The 26925-nt window shown below is 42.2% G+C and overlaps 1 protein-coding gene across 16 annotated transcripts in view; it reads left to right on the top strand.

Moving 5' to 3' along the window:
* Positions 1-61: 61 nt before the first annotated feature.
* The window catches only part of ALDH18A1 (aldehyde dehydrogenase 18 family member A1), a 48049-nt gene continuing 21185 nt past the window's right edge, over positions 62-26925 (top strand). For 2 of the 16 annotated variants that reach the window (XM_032116679.1, XM_032116678.1), the window contains exons 1-14: positions 62-195; positions 896-1017; positions 3732-3862; positions 4786-4894; positions 4969-5087; positions 6177-6212; positions 6558-6632; positions 6727-6861; positions 8140-8235; positions 8430-8527; positions 9109-9274; positions 9982-10119; positions 13400-13531; positions 25693-25816. In XM_032116679.1, coding sequence (XP_031972570.1) covers positions 104-195; positions 896-1017; positions 3732-3862; positions 4786-4894; positions 4969-5087; positions 6177-6212; positions 6558-6632; positions 6727-6861; positions 8140-8235; positions 8430-8527; positions 9109-9274; positions 9982-10119; positions 13400-13531; positions 25693-25816 — 1573 coding nt within the window. In that variant the 5' untranslated portion in view covers positions 62-103. The other 14 variants (XM_032116683.1, XM_032116681.1, XM_032116680.1 and 11 more) reach the window with 14 other exon arrangements.

Raw genomic sequence — 26925 nt, 5'->3', positions numbered from 1 at the left:
AACTCTTTTAAACATGCTATTTCGGAAGAGCGTTGCCCCGCCCGGCCCCGGCGGCCGCGCAGGCGCTGTGGCTCCGCGCGTGGCTCCGCGCTGCTGTGCGGCTATGGCGGCGCTGCTCGTGGTATTGCTGCTGCTGCTGGCGTCGCGGCCCCCTCTCAGCCCCGCGGGCGCGTCCCGTCGCTCCGGCGGCAGCAGGTGGGTAAGGGATTGGCTTCTGCCGCTGCTGGCGCCGGGCCGGGCCGAGGCGAGCCAGGAGACCGGGCCCGGGCCCGGGCTCCCGGCGGGAACTGTGGCTTAGCCGCCGGGGCTTCGCTGTGGTGTTGTCGCGCCCCCGGGCACGGGGACATCTTAGCGGTGGGCCGAGGACTGGGAAAGGCTTCCCGGGGCCGACAGCACAATGGCTGAGGTAAAGCGAGGCTTGGTTACTCCGTGATGAGGCAGCTGGCGGTGGGAGCTGGGAAGTCTGGGCTTAAGGAAAAGGAACTTCGGTGCGCAATAAGGAGACGGTCGAACAAGTGCAGACCGCAAGATGCTGTCAGTGAGGAAGATGGTCTCAGCTATTAGAGAGTAAAATCTGTCTTTGCAGATTGCATTTGGGATGAGGACCGAGAGGAACTGTAGTATATGGACACTGATTTTGTTTTTAATCACTCTTTCTTCCAGGGAATGTCAGAGTGATTTCTCCTTATACTAATAGAGTGTCCACAAAGTTACTACAATGACAAGAGAGGCTTTCTGTAATTGACTATCAATGCAGATTGTACAACAGTTCACCCAAACTGATGAACAGTAATACTGTGTTGTGTTGTTGGCATTATGTAATGTAAAATACGAAATAAGGTAAGTATAGTCCATCTTACAGTTTGCCGTGCGGGGGCGGGGCTTGTCTTTACAGGTCTGCGAGTCAAGTGTGCGTGGAAAAGTCACTCATTTTCAGAAGTAACACCCCTTATCCTACAGACATCGTTTCTGATCCTGGTGTACGTGATCTGCTGTTCTGTGTGCGGCTGGATGACTGTAAGCAATCTTTCTTTTCACATATTTTGTTCATAGTTTGCCTCTGCTTAGGGGATATTTTTTTGAACTACACGTTACAATTGTTGCTAATTATTTTGGCTATTACAGTTCCAGAGAGACCATAACGAATCAGGGTCTGATCACCAAAGACAAAACAAAGAAAAAGGTTATTGCACTCTTACTAAGGGTAGGGTCTCTGGCTGAGCACAAATAAGTCTTTATCAATTGCTTATGCATCTGAGGTACCTTACATAGGTGGCTACACATAGAGCAGCAGATAAGGATTGACATTTGAAGTATCCCACTACTATAATTTTCAGAAAGTGTTTTCTTATTGTGTCTTGGATTCTTTATTATATATGCTTATTTTGAGCCTTTCTTCTGTGCTGGTGATGATTTTTTCACTGGTAATCATGTATCCTTGTAGGATGTGCCATTAACATTCTTTTCTCTTTCTGCTTTCCACATTGTACTTCATCTGAGTGATTCAGTGTCCAGTTCCTGGCATTCAGTGCAATTGCTGTGGTGGTCTCACATTTGAACACTTAGCATTTTCTCTTTTGAGTTATGTGTCTACAAGTTGTGACCCACAGTTCCATCTGCTTCTGACCTAAGTCTTTGAGTATCTTAGGTTGGGAGGGGCTCAGGAGGTTAACAGGTACAACAGCTAGTCAAAACAAGGTTAGCTTTTTATTACCTTGTCCTGCTTTCAGCTCTTTACAGATGTTGCCTGAGTGTTTTGCATACGGGGAAGAACAAAGAAATTATGAGAGCCTCATGATATATAGTGTGATAGGTAGTAGTGCTAGAACTTTACCCATTCCAATTTTCAGTAGATCTCACAGTAAAGATGAATTTAGATGAGGGTTTAACCTCAGCTTAAAGTGCTGTCAGGCTCCTGGGTGTTTCAGCCTGTAACTTGGAATCTAAATTTTACCCTTTTGCCACACCATTCATAGTATCCTAAAAAGAGGATTAAAAAGATTCTGAATTTTAAATGTTATCCACAGAAAGGATGATCTGTGTCCAGATTGATGGCACCAGATTTTTTTAGCCATTTAATATTTGGGCCTAATGTGTATCTATCACATGATAAGGCCCACTGAACAGTTCTAAACATTTGACTGCATGTATATGTTAGTTGCAGCACACCTGGGAACAGAATTCACTGTTCACATGGCCTTTTCTTTTTCTGTGCTTGTTGCTGGGAGAACACATGGGGAAGACTTTATTTGGGAATCTCCTGAAGGATCATAAAGTTTTCTGGTAGAGCAGCCTTCTCCCTAGTGGCCTTTCCCATGGAAATATAGGGACACATATCTTTTCATCAGCTGATTGTGGCAGCAGCTTTTCCAGGATGGTGTGATGAGCTACCACTGCCAGAAACATAATCGAGCCCTAATGAATTATCATGGCCAGTGAAAGTGATGCACAGGTCAACTTCACCTCATTGAAACCATTGCTAGCAGCTTAAATTGTCTGAAATTTCATTTTGCCTTTTTCTGCAAGATTACATAGCCTTTAGTATCTAAACTTAAGCAGTTTGAATATCTTAAGTTTTGCTGCAGATTTCCTTCCAGTTTTCAGGTATATTTTGCATTATGTAATGCTGTTAGCCTGTGGTAGCAAGTATTCAGCTTTGGTAATGGAAGAGTATGTGAAGAACTGGATCCCAAATCGATTAAATGGCTATGAGTAGCACAGCTGCAAATGTTTTCTTTTTCAGTCTCCCTCAAGTGATTATTAAGCAAGCACCTATTTTTGTGAACCTTGTAGGAGGTTGATATTCCTTTGACTTTTATCTCCTTGAAAGATTTGACTACTTAATTAGTGGTGTATTTGGATATTAAAAAGCTTTTGTTTCTGCTAGCTGTGCTGTACCTCTGAGCATCTGCTTTGCCCTTGAACAGCAGAATTGCGTTGAGAGCTTAAGGTTCTTTTTATACTGTTCTTTTTTTTTCCCCCCAAACCTGCTGGGTTACGTAAATTCTTTTTTGGTTCTGTGTAATTGAGAATACTGCCTCTTGTTCCTGTTGTCAGTAGGATATGTAATCCTTGCATCTTCTAAGATGCTTTATTTGGATGTATTGAAAAGTTATTCATATTAGGATGAGTATATGTAGCATGCCTTTAATAATTTACCATTTTATAACAGTGCTTTGGCAGTAATAATTTAATACATTATAGCATCATAACCATATCATTGAATACCACCAGGTCAGGAAGGTATAAGTGATACTGTAGGATACCAACAGAAAGTCTGTTTTTTTAGGATGCCTGTTGTCTATTCATACTTATCTTGAGTATTACCAACCTTAATTATTTTGAATCCATTTAATGTTGCTTTAAGTGAACTAACAAATGGGCAGTGCTTTGTAATTAAAATGTCATGTGTGTCTAATTTGGGCATCTCACAGAAATTACAGCACATATTATGATAGCTGTTAAGGAGTCTTCATGCTTTTTGGAAACTCACTTTGTGTATTAGTATCTGTTTCCCATGACCCATACAAATTAGTACTCATGATATCATCCCGTTTGTAGATCATACTAGCCTATTAGAAGTGTTACTATGGATTAATTATTATAAGGCACCAGCTAGCTTACAGTTACTGAAGTTATTCCTTTTAAAAATATTGGCACAGTATTTCCTGTTATCTTTTCTAGTAACTTAATATTGGTGGATTTCTTTTTTTTCTCTTTTCAAAATATAGCAAAGCTGAACTATTTTCAACAGCCACAGGATATCAAAGAATCTGATTTTGTGGAGTTCTTAGAGAAGTATGGCAGGCACTCTTTCTTAGCACCATCACAAGTCCAGCCATCGTTCTCTGCTTTTTACCGTGTGAGTTGAAAGAAAATAGCAATCAATTTGCATGTATACTCTTATTAAAGCTGTCTGTAATGATGTCTAATGAGAACAGATTGAAAGATTCTTATTTTGTACCTAGAAGCCATATTATCATAGGATCATAGCGTATCCTGAGTTGTATGGGACTCACAAGGATCATCGAGTCCAGCTGCTGGCCTTGCACAGGACGCCCCAGCGATCCCACCCTATGCCTGAGAGTGTTGTCCAAATGCTCCTTGGGCTCTGTCAGCCTTGGAACTGTAACCATTCCTGAGGAGCCTGTTCAGTGCCCCATGGCCCTCTGGGGGAAGAACCTTTTCCTGATATCCAGCCTAAGCCTCCCCTGACACACTTCCAGCAATTTCCTTGGGTCCTGTCCTTTGTCACAGAGAGCAGAGATCAGTGTCTGCCCCTCAGGAGGAAGCTCCAGAGTGCAATGAGATCTCCCCTCAGTCTCCTCCAGACTGAACAAGCCAAGTGACTTCAGCCATTCCTTGCATGGCTTCCCCTGGAGACCTTTCACCATCTTTGTAACCCTGTTCTGGATGCCCTCCAGTAGCTTTATGGCTTATGTTGTGGCACCCAAAAGTGCCCTCAGGGCTCAAGGTGAGGCCATACGAGCATGCAGAGCAGAGTAGAGCAATCGTCTCCCTCTAGCAGCTGGTGATGCTGAGTCAGATGCACCCCAGGACACAGATGGCCCTCCTGGTTACCAGAGCACACTGTTGAACTGTTTATCTCTCAGTACTTTCCATTCCTTAGTGTATAAAAAGTTTCTGGTCAGTTTCCTTGTATTTAAGAGGTTGGACAACCTTTTAAATAAAACTGGGTGTATACAAAGAAGTACAGATTTGTCTCTTGCCCTCAGCCTTAGTATTCCACAGTAACTTTGTGATTTCTCCAAATTGTCTTTTCAGGCTGGTGATCCAATCCTAATCTACTTTGATTCATCATCTGTATTGAGCATGCTCAGACAGCCAGTAAAAATGGGAGCCAGTGGACTTTGTGTTGATGGAAATCCTGCTGGTTAGTAAAGGGGGAAGAATCTCTTAGGATGGTTTGCTTCTGTTTTATTTGTTGTCATGTCTTAACTCACCCAGGCTTCTTGGACAGTAAAAGCACGAGCTGTACTCGGATTTTTGCCAACTTGAGCAAGAGCTGCATGACTGACCCTGCCCTAGATGCTGCTTCCTACTACCGCGACTTCACTGTGCTAAAGGTGCATTTCATATTTCTTGCTTTTGTTCAAAATCTTAGTGTTTGACTTTGCATTGCCTTCCACTGGGACTTCAGGTAACTGTAAAACTGAAGGTCATCTGGTGTGTCATCCCTGATCTCCCAGTTGTTGAGGCCTTCTTGCTGGGAAACCTGTTAAAAATGTCACGACTGGTGATAATCCTTCAATTCAAACTACGTTCCAATAAATTTCCACTATGAGCAAATTCTTAATGTATGTAACACATACTTCATTGATATTTCATAGTTCTAATGGTTTATCTAAAACTCTCTCACATTTTAAACAGGTTGTTTATCGAAGTATTCCTGTCTGTTCCATCAGCTTGATCAACCAAGCAGTACATGTTCTCTGTAAAGAATTAGGGTGGTTTTTTTTACATAAAGTGTTATCTCTAAAATCATACTGAAGGCCCCTTATTAATATTAGCTCTATTTACATCCATATCAATTTCTCTACTATTTATCCTGACAATAATTTCAAAGTAACCAAATTACTGTTCTGGGTTCATCCTACTGGTCTTACTGAATGCTTATATGAAAATGCCTTCTATCTGTAGAATTTTCCAAGAGGAAACAACGCTGTAAATATGAACACTTATTAAAGCTGATGACTCATTTTACCTTTATATTGGAAATCTAAATCTACATAACTGTAATAGAGAGTATTCTGTTGATCAGATTTAATTCATGTTTTCAGGGCTTTCTTTGTCACTGTTGCCAACAATCAGTTTTTCCTTAACTGGACGCTGAAGTACTTACTTGATTGCAGAAGATGGGGCTCAGGAGTGGATCAGAGACGTGATACTTAAAAGTACCTGCATTCTGCAGGGCATTAGCAGGGCCAAGTTTAAGTTTGTCTTTTGGTATTTTAAAATGCCTTTTGTGGACTGTGTCTGTGATCTATAGATTACAGAATGATGACAAGTTTTCACATCTGGAATAAACAAAGTAATTTTGTCACTGTAATATTCAGGCTCTTTTGTAATGATTTTATGGCTTTAGTCACTTGCAAACACAGCAATTTACTTAGCTTTTTATTGGTATTGTAAAGCGGTTCGTTTATTTTCCCCAGGTCCCAATTAATGACGCCATCATGCAGCCCATGAAGGTCAGTTTCTATTCCCAATGAAAAGAATTTCTGCTTCTGAAGGGAAAATTGGAATGTGCTGTGTCTGAGACAAGATTTTTCTTGACAAAAGTAGGACATTTTGGTAAAAAAAGGACATAAGTAAGGGCGTATTTTTAAATGAATGGGCATAGATAGGACTAAAGTCAGGCAGGTAGATTATTTTCTTGGAAAAAGATTTGGGATCTGGAGCAGTGTGATGTACCCCTAGATCACAGCTACAGCAGGGAGGTAAATCTGACTTGGATGGAAAAGCAGTGAAAAAGAGTAAAAAATGCACACTCCTTTTAAACAGTTACTAATTGTTAATATGCTTACTGTCTCCAGGTAAATGTCACTGCAGTCTCACCACCTGGAGCTCCCCACATGAAAGACAACACATGCACCAATGTTGTTTCTGAGGTATGTGAATCTTCTTTCCTTTTAGAGCAGCTTAACACAAGCTTAAAGTCATTGCCCTATTACCTTACTCTGTCTCCGCTTATTCTCTAAATTGGACTTTCAGGTGATCTATGAGATAGAATACAGTGGCACAAGTGGGATTCAGAGTGTTTCTGTCCGGTTCAAAGTGAGCAACATCTCTGGGAACTCCAGATCCTCTCTGCAGCAGCACTTCACCATGCACTTCTGGGTCAGTATCCCCACCCTCCCTGGAATTTTACCAAGTTCGTAGTCTGTAGTTTGTGACTCATTTTTGTGCAGATGAGACCTGAAAAGATTAGAGCAGTGTTACTGTGGTATAGTAGTAACAGAACGCTGGGGTGCAGATGGTGGTGGAAGATAGGAGGGGAGGCATTTCTGGTCTCAAGTAAACCATGCTAGTAGAAAAATCCAGGCTCAGCACAAGCATGCAGTCTTTCATTGCACAAATTTCAAGGAGCTGATTGTTTTTATATGACTATCTTTGCTCTTGTTTTGGTTTGGTTTTAGGTGGTTTTTTGTTTGTTTGGGGGTTTTTGGTGGGTTTTTTTGAGGGTGGGTTTTTTGGCTTGTTTGTGGTTTTTTTGGTTGGTTTGGTTTTGGGCTTTTTGGCCTTTTTTTGGTTGGTTTTTTGTTGGGTTTTGGTTTGGTTTTTTGTTTGTTTGGGGTTTTTTGTTTGTTTGGGGTTTTTTTTTTTGTTTGTTTTGTTTTGGTTTTTTGGTTTGTTTTGTTTTGGGGTTTTTTTATTTTTTGGGGTGTTTTTGGTTGTGTGTGTTTGTTGGGGTAGAAGGGAAGAGGATAAGTCAGCTGCATGGCCTTGTGAAGGAAAGGGGTGAAGCTAGGGCAGTATCTGACGTGTTTAGTGTTTGTCAACGAAGTTGCTAAATTTATTCCAGGTACTTGCTTAACTTTGCCTGCGCAGCAGGAAAGAAAGTTACTTTGGAAGGGGTAGAAATCTGGGAAATACTAATGTGTGTTAAGTTCACATAAATCATGTCCCATAGAGGCAATGTAAAATTGGATAAGTGGTGACCTCAGGGGTTGATAAATGTGCAGTGCAGCCTTGTTGAAGTTATGCCTAGAGGCTCTTGCCATACAACCATTTAGAAGTGGAATGGTCCACTAAGAATCAGGGTCAAGGCAGGGTTTGTTCTGCAGTTCTTCTGTGGAGTTGCCCAGACTGATCTGTTCACTTCCTCAGAGACAAATGTTGAGCAATAGCAATTCATTGTATTGAGAGCTTTCCTGGTATTATCCACATTTCAGGATACTGACATTTAGTTTTTTTACCTCCTGGACTGCAAATGAAATTGGCCGGGTAAGAAAGAAGCCTTGGAAACAAATAGTTTAAGTAGTGTATAATAATCAGTCATTCAAAAAACAGCTTACATTTATATTTTTGAGAATGTGAATTTGATCTTTGGAGATGAACGGATGTCATTGGTGGTAATATGTTCATCTTCTGTTTCTTCCCTTTGCATCTTTGTAGACCAGGACTCTTTCTCATACATTGCCTAGAAGTGGAAACCCTGGCTATATCAATGGAGCACCACTGTTGATTGCAAACAGTGGTGCCATGCAACATGTATCCTTTTTCTGCTATGCGTTTTTGTTTATCACTGGGATTTTTTGATTTCTGGTACTCCACTGTCTGGACTTCTATAGTCCCCTGATAGGGATAAGGAGGAATATGGGGTGAGTGGATTGTTAAATACAAGATGAGTGTTGTATGTTGTCTGTTTATACTTTCGTTTGGCTTCTTGATGTGCAGTCTGTCAGATGAGCATATTACGGAGTGAAAGTGATGGAAGTTGTTCAGGGTTCCTCAGACACATAGTACAGTTTGGAAGGAATATGAGAACAGCCTGCAAAATCAGGTAACAACACACTCTGCAGTCATCCTTCCTGACAGTCAGAAGCTGTGGACTCACTTAGCATGTTGTTCTCTAGTCTCTTGTGTAGTGCTGTGGAGCTTAGGTCCTTCCCTGAGGTCACCGGTGGGTCTCTACAGATCTTTTGTATACTCCTAAGAGAACTTGAATATTGGAAAGATGGTGGACTGCTAGAATAATATGAACATTGTGAAGGTCTTCTGGGACATTTTGAGGCTGTAGTCTGGCAGTATGTCTTGGGCAAGAGTGGAGTTGAGGAGTGAATCTTAAAAAGTGGTTGTTTCGAGGATTTGGATCGTTCTTCTGACACGGCAAGTGTAAGACCACTGATATGGTAAGATGGCTAAAGAGCTGTCAGTTTTCCTTATCATACATTACCTTGCCATATTTTTCTCCTTTCTCATTGCAGAGAGGATTGAAATTGCATCTGTTTAATACTAATACTTGTTGATTGATTATAAGAGCAGAAGAAATACTTACTGCAGAGAAAGGATGTTGATAGTGGTTTGGGGTTTTTTTTTGTCCTGGAAGTCACTTTGGAAAAGGTGTTATTTTCTCATTTCCAGCCTATCCCCAGTATTGGAAGACAATAACTGTAGTTACATGCAGCAGAAGTTATACAAGGCTTTTCAGGGGATGAACAGAACAGAAGACTTTGCTATAACTGGCAGTGCTCATTCAACCCAGGCAGAAGAGTGGATGACCATTCTGATTCAGAACTGCAGCGTGCAGGTAATATGAATGCAAAAGGACCATCTGTTAATATTTTTCCTTTCTTGCCTTTGTACTGCCTTGGGGAGGTGGGGGTATCTGGACTTCTTCTGTGTAATGATCCTATGACTCTCAGAGGTAAGCGGTCATTGTATCCTAATAATAGGGTAGCAAAAAAAAAACCCCAAAAAAGCCCCTAACAAACCCTGACAGATTTCCTATCTCTTGAATCCTGTTCCTGCTGTTTAAATGGGCAAAAAGAGTGTAATACCAAATCCAGTGTTAATTACATGGTTTTCTGACAGCCTTTTGGAACTGATAGTAGCTGTTTACTTCCTATTAATTATTATTATAATCCTTTTTTGCTTTTCCAGAATAGGGAATATTTTTATGGGGATATTTATATCCTATTTTATTACCTAATAAGGATAAAGTTTGTGAGCCAATTGTATTGTAATAATTGTTAATCTGTGGGGGGATGGCTAAGTGGAATGTGAAATCCAAGTGGTAAAGCTGAGACAAATTCCAGTTGGAAATGAGATGACAGTGAGATGGATGTAGCTCCAAAATGGGTGGTTGACCTGACCAGAAGTTACAGAGTTAGTGCTGAAGTGATCAATTCAGGTTCTGTGACCTATATTATCCAAAACATTAGACTTTGACAATAATGGTCCTTTATCACTTTTAAAATACTATATTGAGTTGATTGGGGTATATTTTATTTTCAGGCTGTGAATTGCACTTCCTGTTGTATGGTTCCTGTGACCCTGGAGATACAGATATTGTGGACTAAAGTGGGCCTTCTGTCCAACCCACAAGCTCAAATACTGGGTGCACGGTACTTTTACCAGTGTCACCCCCTCAAGGTATGGAATTAAAAACCTTCCCTCACGCACAGAGGTAATTAAATGGAGTTTACAGGTTATTTAAGAACCAAGGAATCAGATGATCTTGAAACTAAGTAAGTTGAGATTTATTGAGTTTTAGCAGTTGTCCGACTGCAATGGCAGCCTTCCATAGAGGAAGGTTGTTTCATGGTCTTTTCAGTACTGTCCTCACTCAGTTGCATAACAGGGAAAGATACCTTCTTTCCAACCCTAAATCACTTTCTGCCACTTAAGGACTCAGTCTTTAAACTTTCAGTTATGGTTGGTATAAAGTTGTAGTTACAAACATTCAGTGACTCCATGTTTATTTAGTTGTCTCTTAAAGCCTTGATATGGAATTCTAGTTGAGTAATGTTTCACAGACTACACGGAATGCTGATAATCTGTGCAAGAGGATATTTCTGTTCCTCTAGAACTTCTGAAATCACCAGCAGGTAGCTGAGGAAGTGACTAATGCTGATGGCAACATATTTAAAGAACTGGGGAGGAAGGCTGTAAGCCAGAAAGAGGGTATTCAAGGCCAGATTGGGCAAAGTTCTGAACAACCTGGTCTAGTTGAAGGCATCCTTGCTCATGGCAGAGGGCTTGAACTAGGTGACCTTTAAAGGCCCCTTCCAGCCCAGACCATTCTGTGATGTCAGAAGGAACGTGTCAGCTAACACATCCACAGAGGACGACTCAATGACTAGTCTTTCTCAAGAATGTGTCAGTGGATCTCATTGTGATTTTTTTTTTTTTTTTTGACATCACATAGTCTTTTGGGCAGTAGATACATTTCAAGGTTTACGCTTCTCTGTAAGGGCTTTAGGGGGAGCAGCTGACACCCACCTGGGCATTTTCATGGCTGTGAGGTATGACATGGAAAGTATCTGTCTGATCTGTTAAGACTCTTTGAACTTCAGACTCAGTCTAAATGAGATTTTACACGCTTGTTTGAATGAGTCTCTTGGTACCCCTTTGTTCTCCCTTCTTGCAAAATACATAAAGAGAAGAGGATAGGAAAATGTTAACCGTGTGAAACTCATATTGCCCTGAGGCAAACTGACACCCCTACCCCATGAAAATATTTTTTAAATCACCTGTTACATGGCTTCATTAACAAAATTTCTGTCTGAGGAAGAAGACTTGCATTCCTAGTAAAAGTGCAGGGTGTGAATCCCTCAGTAAGAATTAGCTAATCAAGAGGAATGAGATTCAGATTTGATTCGCTTGAGCAACTGATGCTCATTATTTTAGAGCTTTAAGGTATATTGCAAAGAAAATTAAAAGAAAGCAAGTTTCTGGCAGCAAAAAAACCCCATGCCATTAAAATCAGTACTGACTTCATCAGTGACAATCCACAAATTAGGATTGTTAGTAAAGACATTTTAGCAAAGGACCAACTTGCAGTTATAAATTGCAGCTATGTATAAGCATACAAGACTGCACGTTACTTTCAAATTACATCACTTCCCAGCTTTAGCCCACAGATTCTCTGAGAACTATCCTCTAGTTCCTTTAATTATTCTTTAGGGAAACCTTTTTTTATTTCGACCACACTGTATCACTGGAAAGTTGCCTAAGTAACTGACCAGAAAACAGAGAACCCAAGGAAGACATCCCGATTTCCACATCCATCCACAATATCTAGTCATAGTTGTACTTGAACTTCCTGAAAATACAGGACATTTTTAAATGATGTAGAGCTCTACAAGAGCATGCTGGAAGTTGCTGGTGCTTGCCTTCTCCCAGCTGTTCTGGAGGGGTTGTGTATGGGGGTTTTTTCCCTGCTCTAATCTCTCTGATTTTAAGGCAGTTTTTGAAGGTCCAGACACTAAATCAATAATCTTGAGGCTTCTTGTTGACTAAAGTGATTTGGCCTATCATGTGTTTACTCATTGGTAGGAGAACTTCTGTCCATCAGAAGTGATGGGGAAATTCTACTTGTAACTGCTCAGCAGTGGTAAGTTGTGACCGAGGGCTGATCTGGCATGGAGGGCAAGAAGGGGTTAAACTCGCTAGAAGCAGGAATGCCAGGACACCTTGCAATCGAGTGAAGTTTCCAAGTGATGAGAGAAGAAGCAGCCTCAGCATTGTCTTGCAGTCATTCTGGAATGGGAACTGCTCGGGCCACCTTTGAGCAGCGGAGCAGGCCTGGGGCTGGCTGAAGTGCCCCATGGTGATGCTCTCAGGAATGATGCTGCTGGTACAAAGGTGCAAAAGGAACCTGCTCATTATGCTTTTTTGCAGACTCCATGTAGAACCACGTGCTGCAGTAGGACTGTACCCAATGCATTGTTCATTTTATTTTTCTGTTTTATTTAAGCACAGGAGTATTTTTTTAATTCGCCTTGAGGAAGACCACAAAAATTCCCCAATAGGAGTCTCAGAATTTTTGTCTTAAGAGTCATGAACTCTATCTTGCAACTTTTTTGAATGCTTCCTACAGAACTTCACTCTAAAGGCAATCTTTGAAATTCTTCTCAGGGAAGTGAATGAGGTCATAATTTCACAGGTTGGCTTAAACCAGTGCAAGCACAGAAGGTATGCTGCCAGTGAATTCTCTCTCAATGTTAGCATGCAGAGCTGGCAAGTGGGGCAGGGCGTGAGGTTGATCATTTGGCAGCAGCATGGTCTTACATCAGCCCAAGGTAGCCATGAAACTCCATGCAGCTCAAAGATGGAGTGTATTAGTTTTCTTGCAGAATTCTGTTAAAACAGAAAGAACTGAGGCTTTAAAAGTTTACTCCCCTGTTTGATCTTCACTGATCTGTCTCCTTCCTGAAACAACATCCTAAAATGTGAGCAATAAATTTATTATGGTATTGGGTCCCTGCTTTAATTTATTGATGTTTTATTGATAGGATTGCATCTTGTGGCAGTTCTTTCTGGTAGCAAGCACTTGTCCAAAGAGCCAGGCGATCTTTTATAAAAAATAAAGCTAGCTTTGCATCTGTTCTTATTACTAACTAGCTGGTATGTCTTTCCTCTGAGTAGAAGGCTTATTATAGCAGAGCTTGAGTCACTGCTGCCATTTTGGAGATCTGTAGCATACGATGCACAGTAGCTACTGATCTTTACTATACCCTCAACTTACCTGCTAAGTATCAATTTTGGGAAAGAGGGGCTACTCCTCTGAAAACTTAGGTCACTTAACTCCTGCTGTCCCAAAGACATCATGCTTGCCAGTCATCTACAGTGAGTCCCCACTAGAAAATTGTGGAGGGGTATGCCTTTTGTTTGAAGATCGCTACACTTTCTGCTTCCCTTCTTGTTGCAGTTTCTAAACTTGAGCACGGTACCTGTGACAACTGTCGTTACCTTCACTGACATGACGGATTGGCCGGAACCTCCACGAGGCCAGCCCCAAATGCACTGGAAACTCCCATTTGACATCTTTTTCCCATTCAAGGTAGCACTGAATGTAGAAAGAAGTTACAGAGGTGATCTGGCTGGGTATTTTTTGTTGATTCTAATAATGTCTAGTATTTTCTGCTTTTGAAAATAGATAGAGCCTATGCTTAAAGTTTGGTGAGTGAATTGATATATTCAGGATACGATCCAGATGATGGGCTTTTGTCTTCAGGTTTTTATACTGTGTCTGTGATATCTATGTACCTTCTGTTCCGGGATTAAGCCATGCAGACAACTTCTCCTCTCATGTCCCTCTTCTCTGTATGTACCATCTGTGAATGTCACTGCAGTGACACACTTGAGAAATGTAGGGATCCAAAGACATTGCATTAATGAGGGACAAGGAGGAAGATGTTAAAATGATTAGTCCATGTTCTCAGAAACCAAGAATGCTCTCTAAACGAAGGAGTATGGAGAGAGAAGCAGAGTTCAATCAAAGCATTTTGGAGCTGCTTTCAGTTAGCTCCCTGTTGGGGAAGCACCTGATTCTTCTATATGGAACTAACCAAACATATAAAATACAGGAGCCCACCTGGTCGGCCTGAATTCTAATTTTATGACATGTGTAGACATGTGTGCCAGTCACTCCTAACCTGTCCTTGTTAGATGATGACAACCACGCCTCTGTGACACTTCTTGAAATTTGCTTTTCTGTGTCTTTTCAAATACAGATATTCAATTGAAATTCTCATGATTTAATCACTGTTTACATTAGCAAGAGCATTTCACAAAGCAAAGTAATTGTAAATGCCATATACTCTGAAATACAGTTGAATTTTAATGGTTTGTCAAAACATCTTCCTTCCTGATCTTTTTTTCCCCCCCTCCTGGAAGAAATGGGCCCAAATATAGTTTTTTCTAGACAAGAAGCATTCTCTTGTGGCTCCGGATAGGAACTGAACTGAAAATTATAACCACTAAAATTCTAGTGGCACATCAGAGAGAGTTGTGAATAGTTCTAAAGCTAAAAAATTGATTATTTTAGGAAAATTTGTAGATGTATTATGAGACTGAAGCTTGCTGCAATACCTTACCTCTGGCTCAGTCTCTGGGACCAGGATATAAGTTTATTGTTTTTGAAGTTAAAGGTGGTGTTCTGATTATCTAGCCTGCCCCATACCATCACAGAGGAAATCTGCTCAATTGTTCCAGGAAGCTGTTGGATGAAAGTATATTTTTTTTTAGCAAAAGATTTATTATTATTTATCTTAAATTCTTCAGATGATGGAAAAATCTGCCCCATCTGATGCCAAGTACTCCAATGGAATCAATAAGGGTCAAAAATATTTAATAAAATGTATTTGTTGCTTTTGTACCTATACTGCACATAGCAACTCTATTGCTCCTCCTCATTACAAACTTAAAAAAGAGTGCAAAAATAAACTGAAAAACTTGTAGTTAGTCGGGTTATCAAAGGAGATAATACGAATAAAACAAAACTACAACCCATCTAAAAGCTTCTGGGTTAATGTCGCATATTTATCTTTGTGATTGTTTGCATGGTTTATTAGCTGGGAACAAATTCCATGCAAGTGTCTGCTGCTTCCATTGATTCCTATTCTGGGGCAGCCCAACCAAGCTGGTGTGAACATTGAGAACTGTGTGCATTCCAGTATTACACAGGGCTGTACTGTTACACAGTACAGCAATGACCTTTGATTTTTAGATAGATGTGGCTTCTCCGATGTGCCTGTAATACCTTTGAAAAGCTTTTATCAGAACACATTTGTAGTCCCATGTCCTCTCATGTCCATAATTTGTGGAATCCAGGAAATTAATTTAGAGGTGACAGTAACTGAATTACAAAGGGTTAGCTGGAGAAACTTCCCAAATGTCACACGTCAATGCCAAATGTATTGGGATAGGGCTTGAATGGAAAGGATCTGGCATCCTTATTTTCTACATTATTGAGGTAATCCACTTAGGTATGACCACAGAGATACTGTTTACTCTATGGGCTGCAAATACATGAAGTGCTGGAACAGTGCATCACCTTATGTTGTAATTATCCCCAACATACCCTATTTTCTAGCTCATGTTCGGCTCCTTTCACATTTTGTTACAGCAAGAAATAAAGCTGGAAAGAGCCTTGTCCATAACCTTGTCCAGCCTAAATTAAGGCACGTTCAAATTCTAGCTGTGCAACAGCAATGCTTGTGGCTTTAGGCTCTGTGGTTTCCTGTAACAGTGCAATTTTGGGTCTACTTTGTCATGTTGTGTTTCCCCCCCCCGCCCCGATCTGAAATAGCCTGTATTGCAATTCGGTATCAGGCAACTTTATGACAGTGTCACGCACAAGGCAGACTCGTATGTCAGATGTACAGGATGGAGTATTTGTACTCCTTGACAGAGGGCTGAGACAACACTCTTATTTCTCTGCTGCCAGCATTCTAGCTAGAGCCGTCTTTCCAACATTTCCCTTTTTTGAGGCAGTAGGTCTATTTTTGCACTGTCCGAGTGAAGATGATCTTTACTAGATCATTTTTAAAGTCCGTTCCAAACCTAACCCTCGAATTTTAGATTTCAAAGCAACAGCAATTGTAGAAGCCACGGGCGGGGTGGGGCCGGAAGCGACGTGACGCGGCGGTGACTGCGGCAGCGGGGAGCCGGGCTGCGCCGTGCAGAGCCAGGCGGGTGAGTGGGGACGTGCCGAGCCGAGCCGAGCCAGGCAGGGCAGAGCTCATCTGAGCTGGCTAGAGCAGCCTCGGCCGTGCCGGGAGCGGAGAATTGGGCTGGGCTGCGGGCGCGGGGTTGCGGCTCGGCCCGGCCTGGCCGGGCGGAGGTGGCAGAGGGAGCGCCGGGGTTGCTTCGCCAAGGGGCGGTCCCGTGCTGGGTTGTGCCCGCCTTCCGCCGGTGCTGGCCGTTCTCCTCCCGCGTGGAGAACGGGGAGCGGCTGCGGTGTCGCTCGTGACAGAAGGTTGAGGGCTCTGGAGGGAAAGGACAAATGAGTTCAGCCTTAGAACTGCCGGGGGGGCACCCGCTCACCGCCGGTCCCTCGGACCCCGCAGACTTTCCAGAGCCGTACATATTCGGGGTCACTTTTTCTCGGCGGTCTCAGAACGTTACTGCTGCGGGGGTTAACGGCAGTGTGAAATCGCAGTTTTGATCCCTTGCGAGGACCAGACGAACTGGTAAGAGCTGCACGGGCCTCATGCATCCGGAGATGTTGAGAGCAGAGCTGTTGCTCCTCTTGAGGTTTCTTTTTACTTGCTGGTCTCTCGTGCCTACTTACAAGATTTCTCCATGCTCAAAGAAAATATTTAAACCCTCCTGACACTTCCGTGACAGCTAACAGTCACTCCCTAGGTTTTGACCCGACTTTGTGATAAGCCCGTGTTCTTCACATACTGTTTCTTCACAGTAGACAGAACAGGATCAGATTAGAGGTTTTTTTAAGTAACCTGATAGCCTTCTGAAAAGAGTAATCAAACTCTAGATAATGGAGACTTAAGAAACAAAGCTTACATGGTTTACCAAAATTATTTGACAACTGTCTCTATACTTACGAAGTCAAGAAGAGTTTTGGTTTTTTAAATGAAAAATAACTCAAATATTTCTATATACTTATAAAAATTTTCCACATGCTTATACCTGTGCTGACTCTGTACCCTAAAATTGATGGATAATTGGAGTATTTACCTTCATCCCAGATTTGCTCTTGAAGACACTGAGAAGAAATTTACAAAGGGTTAAAATAAAGTTTTCTTCTTTCCTGTTCTATAGTCAAGTATTTATGTTTAGTCATTTCAGAAACTGTATTACCTTTTCCATATTTGTGTCATTGAATATTTTTTGTTGTGTAAACTGCTTTGCTGATTTATTTTTTTTTTTTGCTGTATTTCCTTGGTCTTCTAAGCTACTGTTTTGCCAGGGTTGTTATAAAAAATGTGGTTTTAATAGCAAAGTAAGCATCTCTCAGGCTTAGCTTCAGTAATTCTTCAGCTGTTCATATTGCATATTGTGTTACTAGGAATATAAAAGCAATGGTATTTTTACGTTTTTCTGCAGCATCCAGGGAAGAAAACATCTGAGAGTCACTGTGCATGATACTCTGAAAAGTCAGTTCAAGATGTAGTGAAAAAAAAAAAAGCAAATAGAATGGTAGAAATTATCACTTAAGGAATGGAATGCAGAATAGAAGACCATATTATACCAATACATTAATCCTTTATTTATCGAAATTTGAGTACTCTATGCAGTTCTGGAGTCTCCTTTGGCTAGCATGCACCACTGTGTTTGGGCTAATCAGGGAGGTGGAGGAAGAGCAATGGAGATCATTGTATACATATGTATATGAAATAGCCTTGATATAAGGAAAGTAAGAGCATCCTATGCTGATGTATTAGTGGCAGTATAGTCTAAGGAATTGCTGTGCTTCTCTCTTGCTGGTGCTAATATTCACTTCTATAGATGGGTGAGTCAGTTAGTCTTTGACCAGAATATTAGCATGAACAACCTGTCTTGCTTGGGGACAGGAATTGCAGCTTTGAGCAGAAGGGGTGGTGCACCTCTGGTGCTAGAATTGTTCAGGGACAACTTGAGCATGACAGCAGATGGGGGAATGAGGTGGTAGGTGCACTGCAAGCCTGTAAAATCATCAGTGGTATGAAGGTGAATAACCCCAGTCTTCACAAAGCTGGAAACTAGGGGAGTATTCAACTAGTTTTGATTGCTTTCTTGTCCTACCGATGTACTTTATCTGGGCATCTGACAGACTGCTGCTCTACCTACGAGTTTTATTTTGTTTTCCTGAGTGATGTTTGGCAATTGTACAACTTTCATTTGATGGGTGTAGGAAAACTGGAACAGAACTGGGATGCTAGTTGTATCATCTTTCTCTTAACAGGTTGTGGAACCTGATGTTTTGCTGCTCAGTGCTCAAAACAGGTGGTAGAAGAAAGTAGCAAGATTTGATTGAGGCAAGAGTAAAGAGATGTTAGGAGGAAGGAAAAGCTTGAAATATGCTAATTAATCCTATCTTGAGGTTTGTTAACGAGGACTTGTGCATGATTAAATTAACCTGTCCTTATGTTCCTCACTTAGAAAGCTTTATTAAAGCAGCTACGCTGTGTGAATTTTTCTTCCTTTTTTTGTCTTTTTTATCTGGGGAATAAAGTATTTGCACAGAGATGTACTTGTGTTTCTTGCAATTACGTCTGGGATGCAGGTAAGTGGACTGTAGCATGTGTGCCTACACATATGGTTATTACCATCAGGATAGTTCCGTGCTTTTTCTTGAAGATGGAACTCTCTTTAGGATTACTGAAGGTTCACTACCTTTAACTGTCTGAAACCACAGTTTTACATTGCTCACTTCTTACTATGCCTGCAAAGTACACTGAGGTCAGTAACTGCTGACCATGTAGTAAATCTAGCATTCCCTGCCACTAACAAGAATCCTTCCATAAAAACTATTGTTTTCATGTGGCAAATGAAATACTGATTTATTTTGTACGCCTTTTCTCTTACTCAAAACCAGAGGTCAGATTAGTATCTGAAAAAGAAAAGCAGCTCCTCAGTATGTGAAATGGTTATGGGGAACCTGTTGCTTTTTATTTGGAAGCACAGTTCAAAGAAGTTGCGCATGCTAAAAATTGGCCAGGTAAGCTTAAAATGAGAGCATTTCCATTTCTTGTTAGCTATTCGAAATGAATCACAGAATATTCTGTGTTGAAAGGGACCCACAAGGATCATCAAAGCCCACCTCCTGAAAGGCTTGACTTAATATAAAAAAGGCTTGTCTTAATAAGAAAAAAAAAACCAACTGCTGTGATACACCTTTAATCACTGCTGTGGTTTTTTTTATGAGTGAGTGACCAACATTCTGGTGTTGTCATTGTTTTTTTTCTGCAATTGCTAATAATTGGGAGTGGGGAGGAGGGGGAGAGCAGGGCTTACGTGCACTGTGATGATTAAACCAAATTCCACTTCTGGCAAAGCAAAGATCTCCAAATAGTCTTCTAACAAAGTGATGACCTTATTTTTGGGGTATGGTTTTTTTGTTTGTTTGGGGTTTTTTTGGGGGGAGAAGGATGGGGAGCATCTTGTAGTTTTGGTATTTTTTCTTCTTTTTAGGGGGAGAGTTGTCTAATTTCCCTTGTTTGGAGAAAGTGATATGTTAATGTCAGATAATTGTGAGTTGGATTTTCTGTTAATTCTTGAGACACTGAAGTTTTTCCAAATGCCTTGAACTCCACTTCCCACCACTTGAATATTCTTCTTCCTTTGTGAAGTTTTCTCCACGATTTTGAGACCTTCATTTAAGATTGTTTCCTGATCCTGTAAGGTGATGTGTTAACAATTTATAAAAACAAAACTAAAAAATAAACAGCCCCCTAAACAAATAAATAAAAATAGCCCACAGAACAACTCCCTTGCAACAGTATGGGAATTGATACTGTTGGAATTTGTTTGAATTCTAATAGGAATTTAATAGTGATAATATTATGTAGGTAGGGACAGAAAACAGTATAACTAGTGTCTGAGTTAAACTGGGGGATTACTGTGGATTTTGTGGTGTCTTTAAAGATGAAAAACTGTAGAATTGTGGTTTCTACCAATTGCAATGATGAGTGCTTGCCAATGCCACTGAGCTGGGCAGAAGTGTTTATCTGCTGTTGTGCAGGAAGGCTCTGCAGAAGGATCTGGACAGGCTGGATTGATGGGCCAAGGCCAGTGGTATGAGGGTCAACAAGGTGAAGTGCTGGGTCCTGCCCATGAGTGACAGCAGCCCCATGGAGTGCTCCAGACTGGAGGAGGAATGACAGGAAGGTGCCTGGCAGGAAAGGACCAGGGGGGTGCTGGTCGATAGTGGCTGAACTATGAGCCCAGGTGGTGAAGAACACCAATGGCACCTGGCTTGTATCAGCCATGGTGTGGCCACATGCCCAGGGTAGTGACCATTCCACTTTACTGGGCACTGGTGAGGCTGCAGCTTGAATCCTGAAGTCAGTTTGGGGCCTTTCACTGTAAGAAGTACATTGAGGGACTAGAGTGTGTCCAGAGAAGGGAATGGGGCTGGGGAAGGGTCTGGAGCACAAGTCTCATGAGGAGCAGCTGAGGTAGCTTCAGCCTGAAGAAAAGGGGGCTTGGAGGGGACCTTATTGCTCTCTACAACTCCCTGACAGGAGGATGCAGCCAGGTGGGAGTCTGGCTCTGTTCCCCAGGAACCAGTGACAGGATGAGAGGAAATGGCCTCAACAAGTGCCAAGGGAGGTTTAGGTTGGATATTAGGAAAAATGTCTTCACAGAAAGGGTGGTCAGGCATTGGAAAAGGCACAGACTGCTCACAGCAGTGGTAGAGTCACCATCTCTGGAGGGATCTAAAATACCCGGCAGAGCCCGTGGCAGCTGGCAGTGCTCTTCCTGGCTGCGTAGATGTGACACTTAGGGGTGGATTAGGGCCACCATGGTTGCAGATTGGCCGCGTGCAGGATTGGTGGAGTTGATGGTGTTAGGCTCGTGGTTGGACTCAATGATCTTAAAGGCGTTTTCCAACCTAAATGTGTGCAGTTCACACTTACTGTGTGCCGTTCTGGCACCATAACATAAGGAAGGTACTGAGCTATTGGAGAGCATCCAAAAGAGGGCTACAAAGATGGTGAAGGGTCTCAAGGGAAGCCATACGAAGAGCTGCTGAGGGCACTTGGCTTGTTCAGTCTGGAGGAGACTGAGGGAAGACCTCGTCGCACTCTGCAGCTTCCTCCTGAGGGGCAGCGGAGGGGCAGGCAATGATCTCTGCTCTCTCTGACCAGTGACAGGACCTGAGGAAAATGCTGGAGCTGCGTCAAGGGAGGTTTAGGCTGGATACCAGGAAAAGGTTTTTCGTCTAGAGGTTGGTTGGCCACTGGAACAGGCTCCCCGGGGCAGTGGTTATGGCCCCAAGGCTGACAGAGCTTAAGGTACTTTTGGACAAGTGGTGTGATGGTTGGGGCTGTCCTACGCAGGGCCAGGAGCTGGATTTGATGATCCCTGTGGGTCTTCTACAGCCCAGGATATTCTATAGTTCTAAATTATCCTAATTCTGTTAATTTAGAAGTGAATTCAAATGGGATGTGGGAGGTAAGCAGAGAGCAAAGCCAGCACTCTTGCACTTGTGAAGATGTTTGGGCTGCAGTGGAGAAAAGAAAGGATGTAAACGGCCTGAGTAACTAAAGTCACTCTAAGAAGATTGGCTGACTGGATTTCATCTGCTATCTGCACCAGACTGCAAACATGTGAGAGCGAGGAGAATCCAGGTTAAGGGAGGCCGCTGTGGGAGATGGCTCAGCAGCCTGTTCTCTGGGTAGGGCTGTCTGGACTAGTCTGGAGCTAGACAAAAAACAGTTGTTAAGGCTGTAACTTGCAAAGGCCAGGATTTTGTGCTGCAACGTGGACTGGAATTACATCATCTGCCGGGACAGCCGGGGGCGGGGAAGGAGCGCGTGCGGGGGTGGTGAGGCGGCCGCCGGTGACGTGACGTGGCTGGTGCCGCCGCGGCCGCGGATTGGCTGCGGCCGAGGTCGCTCCGGGCGGGGATTGGCTGCGGCGGCTCAGCGGAGGCCGCGGCGGCGGGAGCCCGGCGCGTCTGTCTCCGGCTCCCCGCGCGTGCTGCTCCTCGGGACCGCGGCAGGTGCGGAGGGCGCGGGGGTTCGCGGCGCTCGGGCGGGGGTACCAAAGCCCCGGGGAGACCCGCGCGGCCCCTCGGCTACCGCTCCGCAGGGAGGCCGCCGAGGGCCCGGCCCTGCCGCCGGTGCTGCTGCTGCACAGCCCCTCTTGTGCTGCAGAAATGATTTATAGACTGGGTCTGACAAAATGGAGTAACACCAAGCTCCTGCGGGTAGTGCCCTGTGAGGCGCTCGGGCACTCGGAAGGGTTCCGAGGCCAGGACAAGGTGCTGCTCCGCCGCGCCAGGCAGTACTGCCGTGACCGCACTGTAAGTGCTGGGATGCGTTCTTGAGAGAAAGGAATCGCATGGTGCTTGGTGCTTTGAATTGCCTCTTCTCTGTGCGTATACCATCTGCAGAACCCGGGTGAACCTATATGCGAGCTGCTCTAAAGACCATTTATTTGAAGTCTTGCTTTCTTTTAGTCAGTTCTTCTGAACTGGCTTCCCTCTGGGAAGGTTTCTAGGGTTGAAGTTTGCACAAAGAGCTGCAGATCGATTTTTTTTTTTTCCCTTGCAAACGTTTCAGTTGGTAAGGTAATGAAGCTGTTTAAATAGTAAAAGCTTCTGAATGTTACTGAGGACTTAAAATTTGTGTTGTGGTAAAGACTTGCTTCGTAGAAATTCTGTGCATTTCCTTTGAACTTGATTTATCTCTGCTTCTGTGCTTAAGTGTTTTGCAAAATAGTTCTGTCGATCAGAGTTTGATTTGGAGATTTTTTTCACTTGTGGAATGTCCTAACACTCTGAGGTATTTGCCTTTATATCTGTGAAAACAGTTTATTTAGTTTAATTTAATCAACTCACTGCAAATAATTGTGGACATGCTATGGCTTTGCAGTCAATAGACTGAAAAAAGTGTTATAGATTGTTGGTGTTCAAGGCACAAGTTTAGGGTTTGAGATCGCTGATTGCTTTGGAAGCTAACTTAAGTCTCTTTACACTGATCTGGAACAGTGTCTAAATGTACAGTGCTACTTCACAGCTGTTTTTAAGATAATAAATACATGAAAACTGGGTGATGCTATCGCTTTCTATGAGCAATAATACAAGGATAACTTTCATTAAAGAGGTAATAGGAAAAGGATATTTTTAAAGGTCATATTTGGAGAGTAGTTTGGAAGAATTAGGTTTTTCTAGCAGTGACAAAAAAAATTTTTAAGCTGATGCTAGGAGAAGTACCTGAATAATGCATTTTGCTTTTTATTCATTGCTTCCTCCAAGTAAGGCAGGAAAGTTGTACTTTTTTTTTTTAATCTTATTTTTAATTATATACCTTTTAAAATTTGTTTGTTACTGAATATCAGAACCATTCCAGCTATGGAAGTGGTGGAAATGCAAGTGGAATGGAAAATGAGGATTGAAATTACCTTTAAATCCTAGAGTGAGAGGAGAGAAAGGAGTTTGATTAGCCTGAAAGAAAGCCTTTAGTTTACATCATACCGTAAACTGTGCTCTGTCTGTGCTTTCTTGGCAGCATCCATTTCCATTTCACATATTGATACCTGCTGCTTCTTTAAACTCTCTGTTTTCTTGTTAACTTGCCTTTTCTCACAAGCTAGTTTCAAAAATGTGCTATTTTTTCTAATCTTTTTCCTTCAAAAGATTCACACTGTCTGACTTCTCACTCTTCATCATTTGCTTTGTTTTAGCAAAGTTGTGTCTGGCAAAGGGAAACAGGAGACAGTCTTCCAGAAGGACAAGGTTGCTCTTAGTTGCAAGCAACCTGTAGTGAGAACGTGAAGTGGTTCTCCAGCCGGTCAGTAGGAGCAGCCAAGGAGATGGCACAGCTTGATCTGGCCAGAGTGGGTCTGTATTCTGTTACAGTGAAGCACCAGCTGAAGGTTATTACTATAGCAGAAGTTAAAGGCCTGACAGGAGAGGTAACAGAAAGTGTCTGGAGGTGAAACTTCCAGTAGAGTGCCTGTTTCTGTCCCCTAAGCGGCACAGTCTGTAAAGGGAGCCGAAGGGGAATGGGCAGTTCCACTCAGGATATTTGTGGTGGCAGGGGTTCTGGATAAAGGACCTGGTGTTTGCCAGCTCATATCAGGAGCTGCTGGATTTTGAGCATCTCTCTGCGGCACAGCTAAGACCCTCTTGAGAAGACAGTGTCTGACTGTAGAGGTCAAGGGGAGCTTCAAGGTGGAAGGCTGAAACATGAACAGTGGGAATTGTGCAACCCTGGAGGCAGGTGCATGAGGTGCCTGGTAAGGGTTCAGAGGGGTAATGTCCGGTTAGTACCGTTCCCCAGCTTCTTTAAGCTTACCATGTTATGAGAAGAAAACTTTGACTGCTTGCTTAGTTGCATGATCTGCTCAGAGTCCTTTGTCTGCCTCATCCTGGCAGTGGCCAGTATTGCCATTTCAGATGAAATACAGAACTGGAGGGACATTGCAGATTAATATTATTAAAACGCCATGCAATGCAAGCTTTACTAGACTAAACAGGAGAAACATTATGTGCTGGTGGCTGCCTTGTCTAATGTAGAGGTGTATATTTAAGGATTATAATGAGCGATAATAATACACTGATGCAGGGAAATGAGGCCCCTTCAAGTATTCATGTACACGTATACCAGAACTGTCAGTGCTGTAAATGTCCTGGTATTTGTCATATCAGTCTTCCAGTGCAGTTACTATAAGATCTCCCTGTCCTCTTTTCAGTGCTTTCTCTGTACCATAATTTGTGCGGTTTTGTTTGCTTTGTTTCAATGGTGCAGGGAAATGGATTGAAAGCAAGTAAAGGAAGCAAAGCTTTGTAAAAGGGGAAGGAGAGTTTTCGTGGTTTAAATACCATCTGGGAGAACTGGATTCTTTTTAATCTCGTTTGTTTCCTTGGTGAGACTATATGCATTACTTCGACTAGACCTGTCACAGGAAATGGCTAATTGTGTATCCCTTGTTTGCTGTGTACTTGCTCTAGTGAATTTTAGAGTTAGAAGAATCCTGAGTGTTTACAGGTTCAGTCAAGGGAAACTAACGCCATGTTCTTGGAAATTTGTGCTCTTACTTGTAATCATGGATAAGATCTCATAATTCGATAGTGCTCAGGGAAAAGTGAATGAGCATATTTCCTATGTTGAATAGGGCTGAGATTCATTGGAAGTATAGTAGATGCTCTGTTGTGGGGTGTACAGAGAAGTCTGGATGATACAACCTCTCTCTCTATATTTTTTTTTTCTTCCAGGCTTCTCCGTGAACAAAATTATGACTTTTATCCATTGTAGGTGGAACTATTCGCTAATAGTGTTTTCCCTTCTCAGGGAGCCATGTTTTATTCTTTACCTTTAATAAAGATCTGGCAGCAGGTAGGGGAGAGGGGCCTTCAGTTCTTCTATATCATAGTCTCTGTGCTAATTCTGCAGAGTGGAGAGTGGGCACGAAGAAATTGTATTAAGATGGTATGGGACAAAGAGGAGTTGGACTGGGGGAGTGGGCGAGGAGAGAAATATAGATGGAAAGTAATTGATATTTAACCAGTTTTCCCCCTTCCCCCCCCTTCGTTTTAACTTGCAGATATCCTTGATTTGCAGAAGGCATCTCAAAATGTTGTGTCGAGCTGCTCTGAGCCCTCTTGTCCGTTCCCCTGGATGGTGCTTTGTGTTACCGCCACATGCCATCGCAGCCATTTCCCGTTTATGTATGTATGAGAGAAAGCACACATTTCTAAAATGTTGGTCAGTATGTGTCTGGGCATGCCTATGCTCTTTCCTATGTTGAAAGGAAAATCATCTCATTAACATCATTCAAAACTTACAACGTCTGAAGTGAACTGCAGTTGAAGCTCTACTTTCTCAGTGTTACTTTCTCCCTTAGCTCAGTAATATTCAGCTGGATGTCTGTGTGTTTTTCATTCTGACATGCATTTCGAGGAAAAAAAATCAGTTATGAAAGTACTTGTGCTGTAAAAGTTCTTTATTTCAATCTCATACATTCCTGGAAAACAAGATCTGATTGTGTCTGCTCCCCCGTCTGCATTTTCAGATGTCTTGAGTAAAGCATAGAGCAAAACTTAAATTTACTTGGATTAGATTCAAGTGGAAAGATGCATGCAGGAAACCTGAGTGTAAATACATAGGTGCCCTGTAAATAGTTCTTCCCTGAAAACCTAACTTAACCATTCAGTGTCTGCTTGATTAGTGGTCTGAAATAGAAAAGGCAAGGATAGATAAACTCTATTATATCAAGAGAGTAACTGTTTACCATTGCATGCAAGATTAATTTCCCACTAGTCTGTGTGTTATCAGTTCTCTTTTATTAATGATTATATGAATTAGATGTTAAAATCTTGAAAATTCTAAACTTGTTCTTTATGAGCTACAGCTCTGTTGACTTCTGTATTTGTAATATTTCTAAATATTCCACATTTTCTGAAGTCAGTAATTTTCATAGTGCTAACTATGAGAAGTTTGTTCCCAAGTATTGACAGTATCCAGCAGTGGAGCGACTCTTGCCACTTCATCAGTTGTGATCTAAAGCTGCAGTGATCATATATCACAGGGATTTTTTTTCTGTTCTCCACTGTTTTCTGTTTTTTCTCCACGTTTTTTTTCTGTTCTGTTCAGCTCGTGTATTTTGAAATTCTGCTTCTTTACTCCTGAGAAGCAAGCCTTGTGCAGGCTACATAGAAGGATCTGCAGTGCCAAATACTTAAGTGTGTTTCATATGTTTCCCTTCCTTTATTAAGGAAGTGAAACTGTTTACAGGTATGGGATATAAAAACTGGAATGCCTTTAAACCTACTTGTCC

This window comes from Corvus moneduloides, chromosome 8, assembly GCF_009650955.1.
Source record: "Corvus moneduloides isolate bCorMon1 chromosome 8, bCorMon1.pri, whole genome shotgun sequence".
Taxonomy (NCBI): Eukaryota; Metazoa; Chordata; class Aves; order Passeriformes; family Corvidae; genus Corvus; species Corvus moneduloides.
This window is presented reverse-complemented; position numbering and strand designations above follow the sequence as displayed.